The sequence below is a fragment of the Solenopsis invicta genome, chromosome 7 (assembly GCF_016802725.1).
Source record: "Solenopsis invicta isolate M01_SB chromosome 7, UNIL_Sinv_3.0, whole genome shotgun sequence".
Taxonomy (NCBI): Eukaryota; Metazoa; Arthropoda; class Insecta; order Hymenoptera; family Formicidae; genus Solenopsis; species Solenopsis invicta.
The window spans coordinates 7,944,456-7,960,176 of record NC_052670.1 but is presented as its reverse complement, the minus strand read 5'-3'; the positions used below and the strand labels follow the sequence as shown (position 1 = coordinate 7,960,176).

The window sequence follows — 15,721 nt, the reverse complement described above, 5'->3', positions numbered from 1 at the left end:
GCTGTGGTCAACGACTGCGCGAACCTTGTGCCGTTTCTCTATCATTTTTATTTATTTATTTATTTATTTCAGGAAAACCACCGAGATAGGTGCGGTCGCTCGTGTTCTCAATGTGTCTTTATTGAACGAGAACGACCGTATATCTCGTGACGCATCGCAAATAAAATGACAATGCGTAACATCTATCATTTTTTTTTTTTTTAAAATGTTATGACCTTCATGTTTATTATGAATAAAGATGCTATGGAAAGTTTCTTAAACTACTTTATTCAATATGAAATATTTGATGGGATAAGAGACCGAAAAAAAAGAGAATTATATACATGTAATATTTAATATATAATTTTAATTTATTAATGTAGATGATTTTTTTTTTAATCAGTGACTTGCAAATATTTTTTGTGTGATGCGAAATTTTTCAAGGAAAAGATATCGGGAACGTTCTGTAAATATTAGCCATTATACTTGTTTCTGGTTCCTGGTAAAAATTATGGTAAATTGGCAGATAAAAATCTCGTGATAAATCGCAGATTAGATAAGCATAACGCGAGACAATTGCGAAATCGACGCTGACAGTACAACTCATCGCAATCATTTATGTGTGTTGTTATTGTTACTTTAGTATGTTCAGTGTCTATAAATATACGACGCTTCATGTGCCGTTCATTATGCATGCTGTCGATATTACATCTCGTGTGCGCAGATGAATGCATCGATGAGAGAGATCTCGCTAAGATTCATTCTTCTCGTGTATCGATAGGATTTAAAAAACATAATACTCAAGGAAATCTCTTGGAAGAATCTTATCTTATCTCAAGATGCGTTTGCACGTAATCGAGATTTTATATCTATTACATTTAATCAACATACTGTAAAACGTTGATATTAATCTAAATGAATATGAATGTTGATATTCTAAATGAAAGTAAATGAACAAATTGTGACATGTTAGGTTACTTTTAGTAGAATTAACTGTATTAGCGTTGCATATCTCTTTTATAATTAATAACTGAATAATTTATTTGTATTAGGTGCATTGAAAGAAAACGAAATAGTTTCGGCAATTATAAATTTGACAACTCGGAAATTTAAGTACCTGCTAGTAGCTGCTTTACGAAGTAATAATTATCAAAGCAGCATTAAATACTGAAAAAAAACATTGTTATTGCAACAATTTATATGCACTATCAGTTGATAAAGTGTTATTTTTTTCAAAGGTATTTTAACTTTAGCTTGATAAAGAAGCGATTTTATCAATTTAAACATAACTTTTCTCCGAGTGTACAACTTGTTCTTATTACAACTTTATTAATGCATAGTTGAGACGTTATTTATCCTGAATGTTTTAGTTGCTGATACGATTTTTCTCTTTAAATGTGACTTTGCCATAGAATTGAGCTTAAAATCATTTCTCTTCTTCTGGCGTTACTTTATATTTATTGTACGCTATCAGTTAAAATTTATATGTCCGCTGCAAGATTATATAGGGCGTACGGATTATGCTCTTTAAACAAATCAATCACTCGAAAATCGTAACAACGTACTACGATGCGATTAATTAGAGTTATTAGAGATTAAAGTGTAAGTCTAAACTTACAATATCGCTCACGGTAGTCAAGTAGCCACAACAAATTAATGAACGTCAAGGGTGAGATTAACGTCTGCGATCGTGCCTGCACTTGTGTGCGGAGATGTTACAGGATTTACGGTGTCTATTAAAAGCTCAAGAGCAAGGATCTGTTCGTGCTCATGAATGTGCGAAAAGCACAGTGCATGCCGGTTGCCTCTCCGACCTTTGAATATTTTCTAGATAAGAGCCTCGTGCTTTTAAGTGGGTGTCCGTTACAATTACGCGCGATGTCGCGAAAAGTGACAGTAATTACGTAGAAATAATTCAGGAAGACATGTGAATGAGTAAACGCGTAAATCGATTGCATCTGCCGATATTTTTCTGATTTTATGAGATGAAGGGCCAGAAAAAATATCGGTAAATTAACATAATCAATTAACATGATCAAAATTATTGACGCTGATAAAATTCTAATTGGGAACTAGCTTGAAACTTTATCTCTAAAGCTTATTCGAATATGTTATTTTTCAGATAAAAAAAAAACGATTGAAAGAGATAACATTAGTGACACAGAACAGTGCCACTCTTTTACTCACCGACTATATATATCCATCGGTGAATTATACATGTACATGATTCGGTGTTAATGTGTCGTCAAGACGCTTGCTACCGAAAAATAAGATTAAATTCAAGACGGGACATCAAGGATGTCTGCAAATTTTCAGGAATGTTGCCGCAGGTCAGGACAGATTATTCTACAGCTTTAGCTCGCGTACTAATGGAGCAATGGGTAAACTTGTCTCTCGTCCGGTGAGAGGCGAAATATCACAGAGCCGGCATTGTAGACTGAAGGGCCCCGACTATCGTTCAGTAAAAAGGGAAATTCTCATATGAATTTCACCGAGAAATTTCTTAAAGGGTTATGAATAACGAATGTTATTAATTTTATGAATAATGGATGAATTTGCGTTGCAATTGCGCTAGAGATGTCTGTTAGAGATGTTTATCTATGCGAAAGAAATTTTGAAAAGCGTCAAATCGTCCTACATTCAGCGATGCTCGAGTCATTGTTTCTGATCGTATCGATGAACTCCGATTACCCACTTCAATTTCCACGTGTCCTCAATAGCAATCCCGTCACGTGCTGACAGTCACGAGGGCTCGAAGTGCACGATCTATGATTGTGCCTTGCACATTTTGCATTGCGCATTTTATCGCGAACACTGGACGCATTGTGCCTGTTTATGAGGTGAAGACCGCGAATGCGTTCCGTGAGTCTTACAATGCATAGCGAGGCGCAATAATGACGTCTGACCTCCCTCGGTGCCATTTTTGGATATTTTCTTCACCGTTTCTAGTTTTCTCTCCAGTTGTGCATATAGGTAAAATATATGAATCGAGTAGTGCATACATTCTACGACTTTTTTTCATATGAAATTGAATATTTCTTTGCTCTGACAAAATTGACAATTTTATTATTTGTTTCGATAAAAAGGAAAGTATAATAAAATTCTTGTTTGGAGGAATAAAAATAAAATTGAATGACATATGCTGAAAATAATAAAAATGTGTACTTTTATTCAGAAAATCTTTATACTAACAGAGATATTTTATATTTTACCCTGAAAATTGTTTTATAATTATTTGAAATCAGTTTTATGTTCCTAATTCCTTTCATACCACAAAATCAGAAAATTAGGTCGCAATATTTATTAAATTTTTTTAACGATACATCGGATATTTAGTAGCGCTTTATTGAACATAAAACTAGAACGTAACTTTATATAACTGTAAGTACTAGATTTGTAAGTGAAATCTCTAAAAGCCGAAAATATGAGATCTATTTTATCTTGTGACGTATAAGAAACGCGGTGATAGATTTAATAAATAGATTAAAAATAAAAATTGTGTCAAATTTTAATTTTAACTAGATTTTTCAATTAAATGTACAGAAAAATCTTTTCAATATCAATCACGTTTAAAAAAAAGATCAATTTGATACTTTAGTCTAATTTTCCATATTTAAAAATCAAACAATTGAAAAAATTAAATTCTTGGATGTTTGGTTAAAGAGAAACATTAGACTTTAATATTGCCGAATAAGTGCTTACACTTCTTTCTTCCGCATAGTATTATTACATTTTGTTTGCTCTCATACTTCCTCTTTCCGCTCTTTTTTCGCTCCATCTTCTCTCTCTTTTCCCCTTGCTTTTTCTAGCTCTGCCTAGCTTGCTCAGTCTTTACTTTCTCGTTTGTCCCTCTTGAGTTGCGTGAGTATACAGAAATGTGGGATCAATAGGGTGGAGGGTATGGGAGCCACCCCCGGGGTTACTCCGTGACTCATAACACACACTTGTGTGAACCCATTGTAGGTTCCGTCTGGTGATTCTTAGTTTTCAAACTATTTTTATGATAATCTTTTTATATGCTTTGACTCTAAAGAGACACTTTTCTAATTGATCGTCTTTTTATAATGTTTCCTGTCCCATTGTGCCTCCCTTTCTAATTTTTTACTGCTGCAAACATGAGCTCTGTGCCAGAATCTAGAAAAAGAAGAAGAATAGATGGGAAAATAATGGAAGCGCTTCTATGCTGAAGAGGATAACTTTTTTTCAAATGTACTTGGAATTATTAGGTTCAAAATCTAAACTTTTCTCTCTTTCTCTTTCTCTCTCTTTTTCTCAAATACATGTATGTATATTAGCATATATTTTAATTTTTTAATTTTTATGTAACAAGAGATGAAATTTATATAATTGATTTTTCTTGAATTTTTCATTGAAGTTTATCTTGTTAAATTACGTTTCGATTTGCACATATGTGCATGTTGCGATGTGTCACTCATTATCAGAAAAAAAAAAACGGTTGAAGAAAGTAGAGAGGATATACAAATATTTTGTGATATTATTTGACAATCGACGTTGTTAGATTTTATCTCATTGCGATAACTTAATTTTGTGATTGCCCCACTCGATTCTTTCGTTCTCTTGGCAGCGCACCTTTTTGGAGAAACTCACATCGTGATGAGTCATAGCTTGTCGATGCGTTTCCCGTGTATCGACCTGCGACACGAAACGCAGGATTGGTTAGCACTCACCCCGCGGGAGGGGGAGAATCGATTCGGCATAATGGAATATAATTTAATTTTTTTCCATCAAATTGTATAATCGATTCAACCCACAAGCGATGACGTCATCCGATGAATTACGAGCGTCATTGACTTGGGACATTCACTTGATATTATCCAAACACCGATTCTTTTTATATCAAGGGTTGAAATCGCTGCAATATCGACGGCCTCAAATTCAATGTCAAACGCGTGCAAAACTAATCTCTGCTTTTTTAGTCGTGCACGTTTAAAGGATTGAATGAGTTAATAGTGGAGAAAATTATTGTAGATTACTAGTATATTTATTATATATGTATACTCTGCGAGTATTCGATATGTTGCTAAACTAAATTTGAATATATACAGAGTGTTTACATTATTTTTAATAAATATTAAAAATATTTTTAATAAATATTAAAAATATTTTTAATGAATATTAAAAATATTAAATTCTTCACGTATACATATTACACTATGAAAAAAATAATTTTAATATTTCTCGGTGTATTTTTTATTACGGATAAAAAATAGCTTTTGGATCAAGCACATCTTGCTAATATAATGTAATACGCATTAGGTTACAACCAACTGAATTTAATAGTAAGAGTAAATATAGATTTGGTTTAGTTAGAGTAATTATCGTAATTTTTTTATAGATATAATAGAGTGAACATAAATGGATGACGCCTATTTGGAGTTTATCTTATCGATAAAGCGATAAATTATTTTATAACGTACATTTTTTTTTTAAATAAACTTTTATATTACAGGTAATTAAAAGTTCTATGAACTGTTATAAATTTCTTTGAAAAATTCTATTTTGAAATATGCCCATATATAGATTTAATAATACAAGAAATAGACTGTTGACTTTAAACTTGTGATTTGTATCTCGTGATTTTTATCTTAACTCCATATCACAAATTTAAATTTATTAATTATGACTGTGCACAAGATATAGAAGTTGTAATTGAACGTTATTATAAGTAATAGAGTTTGAAAACGAAGGTTAACGATAAGAGATATATACCTAAATTCTAATTTTATTTGCTTCAATAAATTGAGCTAATACCGAAATGATTAATAGATCCATTTCATGTGTAGAAATTGTTCGATACAATAAGGTTCAATTATTTTGTATAATCGGGGATTACTTATTAGATTGGGTCTTTCAGATTCAAATATAAATAAAGGATATTGTCAGAAAATATGATAATTTGAAATTTGCATATCTCGTAGATTTAAAGATATGACGAATAGAATATGTAACAATTTAAAAACTTCTAAAGAGACGATCGTGATAAATATAATTTCTTTTAAAATTGTTTTTTTATTTATTTTTTTTATTAACAAGTTTATAAATGTCTTTGAAATTTATTAATTTAGTTAATTTCTCTTTCTGACATTACACAACATGCCTTTTACATATATATATATATATATATATATATATATATATATTGCATTGACATCAAGATAAATTCATTACATCATATCGTTTTGAAATTTCAGTCCCGAGTTCAATAGTCTAAATTCCAATAGAGATATTCAAGATGAAGATTACTTCTTATTTAATTTATATTAAATGTTGAAGTTTTATTCTTATTAAAAAAAATTACAAATTATCGAAGGAAATTGTATTGTACGTTTATCTATAAACATCGCGGGAGAACATTGGAGCGGTCTGTGTTTCTAGCGTGACTCAGGCTGTGTGTACAAATTCGCTGAATAGACCCAAGTCCGCACTACCTCAAATATGCTGTACGCGATTGTGCTTCGCAATCAGCGGGGCGTTATCGGTGTTCGCGATATCCGGCGTGAAGGAAAAACGGAATCTAATAATCAGGCGTCGAGATACCGGGCGGATATCTCGAGGATAGAAAAGAACGACCGATCGGTGATTGCCCGTCGTCGTTCCACGCACGCCGTGTGCTCGAAAGCCGCGGCATATACGCGACTATCACCTGCGCTACCAGTTCTCCGTTATTTCATTGCAAATTACTTGCCGAGCTACGAGCCACGTTATACAGTTATCACAATGAGAAAGTTGTTCCGATCCGAGACGTAGAGACGCACGAGTGGCTTCGTCCGTGCGCGATTGCGACTGGAGTTGTGACTCTCGGAGTTCACCGCCGCAGAAGCCGTAAACCTTGAACGAATGGAAGAAAATCGTCGTGAAAATAGCGAATTACATTTACAATTTAGTACTTGATTCGCGATAGCGGTCCGTGGAATCGCCTAATTCACTCTTGCTCTAAATTTTTATTCGGGACGAACGATCGCTTTACTTTCAAACTAGAACGGCGTTTTTCGGTTGGTGGCGTTACAACAGTATTTCGTGCGATCCGACAGAACGATAAATTGACGAAAGATAAACTGCTAATTGAGAAATTAAAATTTATGAAGGATTTGGGAAATCGAGATTTTATGTATCCAGAATTTAATAAGCTAATTATGCGCTGTACATAATCTGACGAATACATAGAAAAAAAATTAGAATTATCAAATATTAAAATTGTGTGTCAAATCAACAATTCATCGTTTTACCTAAAGTGAATATAAAATCTTGAAAAAAATTAACCATGTTGAACAGATATAATTTGCTTACATGAAGGAATCAAGTTTCTTTAAGGTAGCAAATTATGTCTGTTTAAGATTATAAATTTTTTCAAGAAAATTTTACATTTTTGCTTCCGTACGAAACAACGAATCAACAGATTTGACACTAATTTTTTTTCTGTGCACTTGTCGTGGATTTAAAAATTACGAGAGGACTGTAGCTAAGGAATTTGATACTTCTATATAATCTTTAGATTTAAGAAGTAAGTAAAACGGTAAAAACTTCCAAATTTCTTTCGATTGAGTTTAATTGCTTGAGCTGACCCAAGCTTTTATGGGACGCAGTCAAGATAGATTGAAGATGATTATCTCACTTAGAGAGAGATTTAATCTTACTTATTTATTAAGTTATTCACGGTCGAGTGAAGAAAAATTTTGCGCGACTTCCTTCTTCCATTCCGTTCGGCTAACCGGACCGCAAATCGCGCACACGTGACTCCGATGTTCCGGTCGAGATCTTGTCCCTTTTTTTTTTTGTACGCGCTGTAACGTGGGGCAAGGTGAGACGTCGCAAAAGAAGACTAAGAAGGACGCACGCACCACGTATGGCTGTAAGAAGTCGCGTGGCCCTTGAACGGCCGCTCGTTGGAAATGAAAGTAACACGTTTCGAATGCCAGCCAGTGTTGGACCGTGGATCTTTCATCTCTGTCCCTCTCCTCTCCCTCTCTCTGTCACGCTGCAACAGCGACCTGATTTGTCCTTAAGGCAGCGTCATGGCATAAATGTCGAAAGATAGGCAATAGATCGTCCTTGAACGATAAAGCTCGCATTCCTCTTTAAGTAGCGAGTAGCGAGAGACCCCGATTCGAAGACATCCCGATTGCCATCACGTTTCATCGATTATCCAACTTTCCAAATTCTCGTGTAACGTGTAAGGGAAACTTTTTTTATAATGAAGAGAAAACGAACTCTGTAGTGCTATTGAACCACAATGTCATGGTGCAATTCTGTTCTGCAATCGAACAGTTTAATGTAACGTGAGATCAAGGAAAGTGGCAAAATGATTCGTAGAATGACTTGTAGATTATTTTAAACAAAAAGCTAATGATATTAAATTAATATGTTTGTATTGTTAATATGATTTTAAAATTATCTCTGAAGAAAAAAAAAACTAATATCCCATTACTAACGAGATGTTAAAAAATGAGGAGTTAATGAGAAAATTTCAACATGGGTTTGGTTTACGAGCGTGAAGGCGAATAGTCATTATCCCGCGCGGCTATACATGTAGATTAGCTTGTACAATGCTAATTGTAATATGTCATCAAAGTTACGAACGCGCGCACTAACTTCACTTCGGATAACAGAACGTTAGTACGTCCAGTTTCACTTTTCGTGCCGAGCCGCTAAACGACGGATTCAGAAATCTTTCCGCGCACGTCGCTTGCGAAATTCCTCATTGTCCCGCGGTGGTGATGGAAGAGGTGGTGGTGGAGGAGGAGGAAACGCGGGGCGTATGTGTGCCAAGAGGTTTTTCTCAGTCGTCGACCGCGATAGATACGGTCGGATTGTTCGTTCGACGGAGAAAAGTCTTCACTCTCTTGCCGGCGAAATCGACAATTTGAAGGAACGTTCCAAAAAAGAATAAAACTGAACGAAAGAAAGGAAAGGAGAAAAGGAAAAGTTCTTAAGAATAAGTCTTATCAAGACTTTCTTCTACATATTTACTCAAATAATTAATTCTTTTATGCCCTTTAATTCTCCATAAAAGCGTGATACACAATATGCTGAATCTTAAAGGCCTGTATTTTTTTTTTACACATATTTTTGTCTGAATATTTCCAATTTTTGCCATGTTTGTACAAATGAATATATACATAAACCGATTAAAATATATTTAAAACATTGTAAAATAAAAAAAACGATTAATTATATAAAGCTGCATTATTGTGGATTATTGATATTTTTATATAACTAAGTCTTATATATTTTAAATATTGTAAGTAATTAAATAGCCGTTTTTCTCATTTTCTCTGTTTATGCTTTCAGGACCAGTTCGAGAATCTGTCCCTGCACACACAGAAAGGGATAGAGTTTCTCGAGAGGTATGGCCACTTCATACGCGATCGTTGCGCAATCGAATTCGAATACGCAGCGAAGCTCAGGTGAGAGACGTAACATCTTGTTCTTCAGAATAAATTAAGGGGTACGAGGAATTAGGGGATATAGATTTAAAGATACAAATAAAGGAGAAGCACTTTCGAAACACCTGCATTCTGCGGGCCAAACATACGGATATTCCAATCTGTCATTTATAAAAATATTTTAATACAAATTATCTTATAATCAGAATTTTTTTCCGAATTTTCTTTAAATAATCTGCATTCCGAAGATTTATCGCGAGATTAATTTTGCATCAAAAGTTTCTTATAAAGAAATTGTGAATTTATCTTTGCGTTTTTCACTTGCGATTTATTTATCACACAGTTATGTCTATTTATCTTTCTTCTATTATTGAAACTTACGTTATATTAAAGACGTTTTAGAAAAAACGGATACGTAAAATTCAAAATAGAAAAATAGCAAAAGAATATTTTCTACTAGTTTCGGAAATAATTTTAAAGCGACGGGGAGATAGAGATCATTGGCAGGTGCGTAGAATCCCTACGATGCTTTTGTATACCTTGCACCTTACACCCTGTCGTGCAAGGTCTATATGCTCGTACACGATGCTTCTCCTTTTTTTAAAGTGCCCCGACAAAGGGTGAGGCATCCGAAGCGAAATAATTTCAATGGGACATTCTGTATAACGAGCGTGTCTCACGCACCCCATGGGTTCAGGGACGGGATCTGTAGCGACTAATATTGTGTTAAAGGAATCCCTTGTCCGTTCTGTGAATGCCGTCCACTGTGGCGTACTTTTGTTTTCTATCGGGTGTCTCGAAATCCATCCACTCGGGCCGTTTAATTACTGCGTTTTGCATTACGCTTAATTACTTCGTCGCACATTCCGAAGTCGTGCTCTGCAACATTAGTCGTAATTAATTGCGCGATACGTCTTTTGGTGTAAATTCACAAAAGTACAGTCGGAACGAAATTTTATATAAACTTACCGCAAACATATATTTTTATTGTTCTTAACTTTTGGATGCAAATTTTTAGATGTACTGAACTCATAATCACGCTTTCTATCGTAATTAAAAATATTTGAAAATTGTTAATTTCACCGCGAGACTTGTGCTGTAATCTTTCATAGGGAAACTAATTACAATAATAATTGCTTTATTATAATTATAATATAATAATTATTATAATCCGAATTGTGTAAGTTAATATATTTTTTTAACTAAATAAAGTTACAGTTAATAGCTCACAAAATTAATTTAGTTACTTTAAAAGTTACATGAACCAAAATCTAACTAGATAAAAGTTACTCTAAGATTAAATTAATTTTAAGTTAAATTAAAAGTTAATCTTAAAAAGCAATATTTGTATCAAATTAGAAATCTTTTAAAGTTAGATTATTCAAAACAATTGTAATTTGGATCATCAAGGAAATTTAATAATTTGTAAATTAAATTTTGATGAAGTAATGAAAAAATATTGTTTTCTAGTGTGGGAATTTTTTCTTTTATAATTCTGGTTGAATTCGGAGAAGTATATAAAATCACATAAATAAATATAAGCACTAAGACCTAGCTACGACCGAAGAAGGCTTTCTTACTATCATTTTATAATTATTTTACTTTTATATAGGTAAATTTGTAATTTAGGAAAAAAGTTAAATTAAAGTTTATGCGTTTAAAAAATAAATAGTTAAAATTAGAAATTAAATCATTAAAAATTAGCTTGTAAGTTAAGTTAAAAGTTATTAACTTTTTAACTTTATTCTTTAACTTTGAACTTTTCAACTAGTAGTTACTAACCGTGGTCTTAAAATACAATTGAATGGTTATACAAATCGCAAATTACATAAATTCTTAATTAAATTTGCATATCTAATGAGAAAATTGATGAGAAGACGTACAGAGTACGCTGATCGTCTGAAATCGATTTTGACGCGAAATGAAGGAATTAATTAGATCCGGGCGTGCAGCTGCGAGAAATGATTTCATGCGCTTCGCCGCGCACGTTCGCTCTCTTGCCGCTGCATACGAATCATCGCACTCGCGCGCGTCCTTCGTCTTAATGCGCTGCAATTTCCAGCGTCTAGCCCGACCCTCGACTCACTTTCGTGTAAGATCGCGGCGGTCAGTGCACGCGTATTCCGGGACGATTCTTGGAAAATTATCTCGACTCCGTGTAATAACCGAAAAGTTACGCGATCGTCGAGTATAACAGGGAGGATCTCGCCGAGGACACGTCCGATACGTAACAGCATCCGGGTACTTAAGAGACACTCGAAAAAGGTTCGCGCGCGTATCTGTACGATTCTTTGGAAAATCCCAAGATATTTCATTGCACGAGAATCATCCTCTCGTATAATACAAGCGATTTTCCATCGTTTTCTTCTCCTCTTTTTTTTTGTTCATTTTCCTTTTTCCCCTTCGCTGCCTCCCTCGTTGCAAGCATCAGCAAGAGCGCGTGAGATTCAGCGTGATAATGTATTTATAGACGTGCCGTACCGTAAGAATTAAAACGGCACGCCCAGATCCGTTTTAATCTGCGCCGCGACCAAAAATAATTCCGCGCGCTCGCGATCTGATATTTCTTCGATTACCGCGCGGCGGCACAATCCGCGATTTGACCCCTTGATGCACCACGACGAGTCGGAATGACCGCCGCGCATTGCAGTAAATTCCCGACCAACGGCTTTTCCCGTAACAGGAAGCGAGCGTGTGGAAACTGTGAGATGTGGCAATTCTTCGAGCATATTATTGTTGTATTGCTATTGAAGTATTGTTAGAACTGCAACTCTGTGTTTAACCCGTTCGTTACGTCGCATTGTATATATATGGTCTCATCAGAAATTGATGTAATTTACGGAATTATTATTTAGAATATACAAAAAAAAAACAGAATATAGAATGCGGAGAACACGAGATATAAAAAATATATAATAGAAGTTTTAGAATCATTTAAGAATTCTTTTGTTTTTAATATATTCTGTGTGCATAATTATAATATACGCCACATTGAACAAAACTATTAAATATAAATGAAAATATCTTATTGGTCACAGCTTAGATTTATTGTGTGATTTTATAAACCTTTTCAGGTACATGAAACTGCGCGCCGAATAAATTGCTTAAAACGCAATTCTGAGCTAAACAAGAAATAATAATATCACGTTATTCCACAAATTCATTATTCAACAAATTCTTTACAGGTTTTTTTTTAAGGGGGAAATGGTTCTCACATTTACATGCTTAGCATCATTTATTATTAAATTAACTTTCAATTTAGTAATAAATGATGCTAACAAGCATGCAAATGTGAGAATCTTTTCTCCCTAAAAAAACTGTAAAGAATTTGTTGCGAAAAATTATTAAAAATGTAGCGTGATTTGTGGCGAAAGTTTTTCATATCTGATCGCAGCGGACGTGTTAAGAGAGTTATTTGCTTCCTGATTAATAAGTCGCGATACGCTTCATAGAATATTTGCATATATGATTTTAGAAATATATTGATTTAATTGTCGCTCTGCACTTACCAGATTACTTTATGCAACATGAAACTCCAACTTTCAATATAGAATCTGTAGATAAAGTAAAATAAGATTAAAATATGTAAACCATGATTTTATCTTTTATTTATTTGAAAAGATTTAATTCGGTATTAAAAATGATTACTGTTTCGACTCTTTGAATTGAAAAAAAATTGCAAACAAAAAACTCAGAGATAACATTTCTCCGATCAGTTTACTTCCGAGTAACCTAATAGTTCCTGTCGTTCGCCTAACGTTTCTCGACGATGTCATTTCACCTTCGTGAGAATCGTGCATCAATAATCTTATTTCTCCCTTCTCTTCTGTTGCAGGCGTCTCGTAAAGAGTTATCAACCGAAGAAGAAGGAGGAGGAGGATTATCAGTAAGTATAAAGCTACGTACTAAACCGCGTACTCTCTCTTCTCGAGTTACTGGCGATCTTAGATAGATTGTTGAATCCATACATATGTGTACAAAACATCGAAGAGTAACAACATATATTTAAATTGTCTGCCGTAGAGATGAATTACACCACTGTGGTTAATCGAGGGAAGTAGATAATTGTACCATGACGAATGAAATGGTAATTTTCCGGGGCGATTATTTTCAAGGCAAAAATTGTATAGATTAGTATGCATACTTATTTTTCAATTACGCTTCTTACGATAAAAGTACATTTGCAGTTATATACAAACGCGTTGGAGTCGTATTCCTAAACACGGAATTGTTTTTCAAACCAGAATTTATTAAGGCAAAAATATATATATACGGTGGGAATATTTTCACCGTGAAGTACTTCCACCGATCTTCTGTTTCATAGATTCTGAGTTCCACGGAGCCATAATTAATTTTCTGACTCGGCGCACAGAATGTGCACCGCGCGAGTAATTAAGCGCGCATAGGAGCGTGGTTAGGTCAGGGTTAAAACGGGAGTTCTTAAGCAAAATCCAGGGTTAAAGTAAAGCCAATTTTGCCACGACAGAAATTCTCCGACGGTTCGCAAGTGTTTTTCGTTCACGCGCAAAATTCCTTCGTTCGTCAACGGCAAACTCTTAGCGGAACGTCAACGCAAACGTGTTTTGCAAAGTTTAACGAAAAAGAAACAGGAGCGGCTTGTTTATCACGCGACCTAGAATCAAATCCTGATTGAAATTAGAAAGTTACTATCAATTTTTGTGTAATTTAGAAACGTGATATTAGCATTTTATATCCTTAGATATTATATTTGTTATTATATATATGTATCATTTTATATCTATTACTTAGCAACTTATTCTCTTTTCGAAATGTATCAGGGATTATGAAACACGTTAGGAGAAAGTGTCAGAATGTTTTCGATTGTATCAAAATTTTTCAAATAAGGTGCTAACTTTACAGAGATCATATCTCGTAGCATGGGAAAGATGCTTAATAAGTTCAATAACTTCGCAAAAGAGATCCTTGCGCTCTCAGTTGCTTCTTTATGAAGTAGTACAAAGAGTGTGTCACGCTAATCGGCGTGGGCCGAGATTTAGGCTCCTCTCGTTCTGCGAAATCAGTCTGCGTTGGCGGTGTGTAGATCAAAAATTATTCTTGTCGTATGCGCAATGATGTATTGAATTGTTTAAAAAAAAACAATTATGTTAACTTGGCTAATGTTATCTACGCGTTTTGTCTATAATTAAAGCAAGAGAGTTTGCTCGTATGAAGCGCAAATTGTTTAAAATAGCTAAGCCATTAATATTTTTCGATAACAGAAATTATAAATTTACTAATTAAAAAAAGGCAATGTGAAGCATCAAAATAGAAAATTAGAAGCGAAATTAAAAGGATGACAGAAAATAGAGAACTTAAAAATATTAGGAGAGTACGTTATATATATAACATACAAAGAAAGAATTAGGAATTTTAATTAGACGAAAATGAACCTCCACGAAGAGAGAAAGTAGATAAAGGATAGAGTAGAGATGCAGATAGTAGAGCAAAAGAACAAAGAGGCGAGTGCAGCTTGTGTTTCTCCAGATATAGTCCCTGTCGGGCGTTCAAAATGGAGTTGAACGAAGTGAACGACCAGGCCGGCCAGCGAGAGGTGATCGCGGAGAATCTCCAGGCCAACGTCCTACGAGAACTTAACATCCTAGTTAAGGACTTCAAGGAGGATCGTAAGAAGCATCTGCAGGAGGGCGCACGGCTGATGGCCACCCTGGCCGGCCAGATCGGCAATCTGGAGCGTGCCAGGAAGGCCTACGAGAAGGCCTTCCGCGAGGCGGAGCGCGCCGTGGAGAACTATCAGCGAGCGGACGCGGATCTCAATCTTTCGAGAGCAGAGGTGCCTGATAAAAATTCCCTATCATTATCATTTCACGATAAATCCCGTCAGCTTTCGCGTACTGGTCTTTCTTTAGAAGAGTATTATTTCGACGAAACATAGAACAGACAGAATTTCAAGTTATTTTTCCTTTTCGAATAAATAGAATGTGTGAAGAAATTGTGCCTTTAAATTATGAACGATTGATGAAAATTGTATACGTTGACGCTCGATGATGATTAATTTTTTTTTTTTTTTTGCGACGAGCAGGTTGAGAAGCAGAGGATGAATATGACCATGAAGACCCAGCAGAGCGAGGAAGCCAAAACGGAGTACGCGAATCAACTGCAAAAAACGAATGACATGCAGACGTTACACTACCACACAGCGATGCCGGAAGTGTTTCAACATCTCCAGGTACTACTTTGTCGTAACTGTGCGCGATTGTATCCATTTTATTATACTGTTCACAATTTTTATGTAATGTTTGAAAAGATATTCTCCCATTAGTCATTGTACAAGGGTTCAAAGAACTATTTAATGTAAT

General features: G+C 34.7%; 1 protein-coding gene across 7 annotated transcripts in view; it reads left to right on the top strand.

The window, feature by feature from the left end:
- LOC105201630 (formin-binding protein 1-like) overlaps positions 1 to 15,721 on the top strand; it is a 39,900-nt gene that overhangs the window by 16,506 nt on the left and 7,673 nt on the right. For all 7 annotated transcript variants that reach the window (XM_011169718.3, XM_011169716.3, XM_011169714.3 and 4 more), the window contains exons 2-5: positions 9,289 to 9,404; positions 13,219 to 13,269; positions 14,889 to 15,195; positions 15,445 to 15,591. In XM_011169718.3, the coding sequence (XP_011168020.1) occupies positions 9,289 to 9,404; positions 13,219 to 13,269; positions 14,889 to 15,195; positions 15,445 to 15,591 (621 nt within the window). The remainder of the gene's footprint in view (positions 1 to 9,288; positions 9,405 to 13,218; positions 13,270 to 14,888; positions 15,196 to 15,444; positions 15,592 to 15,721) is intronic.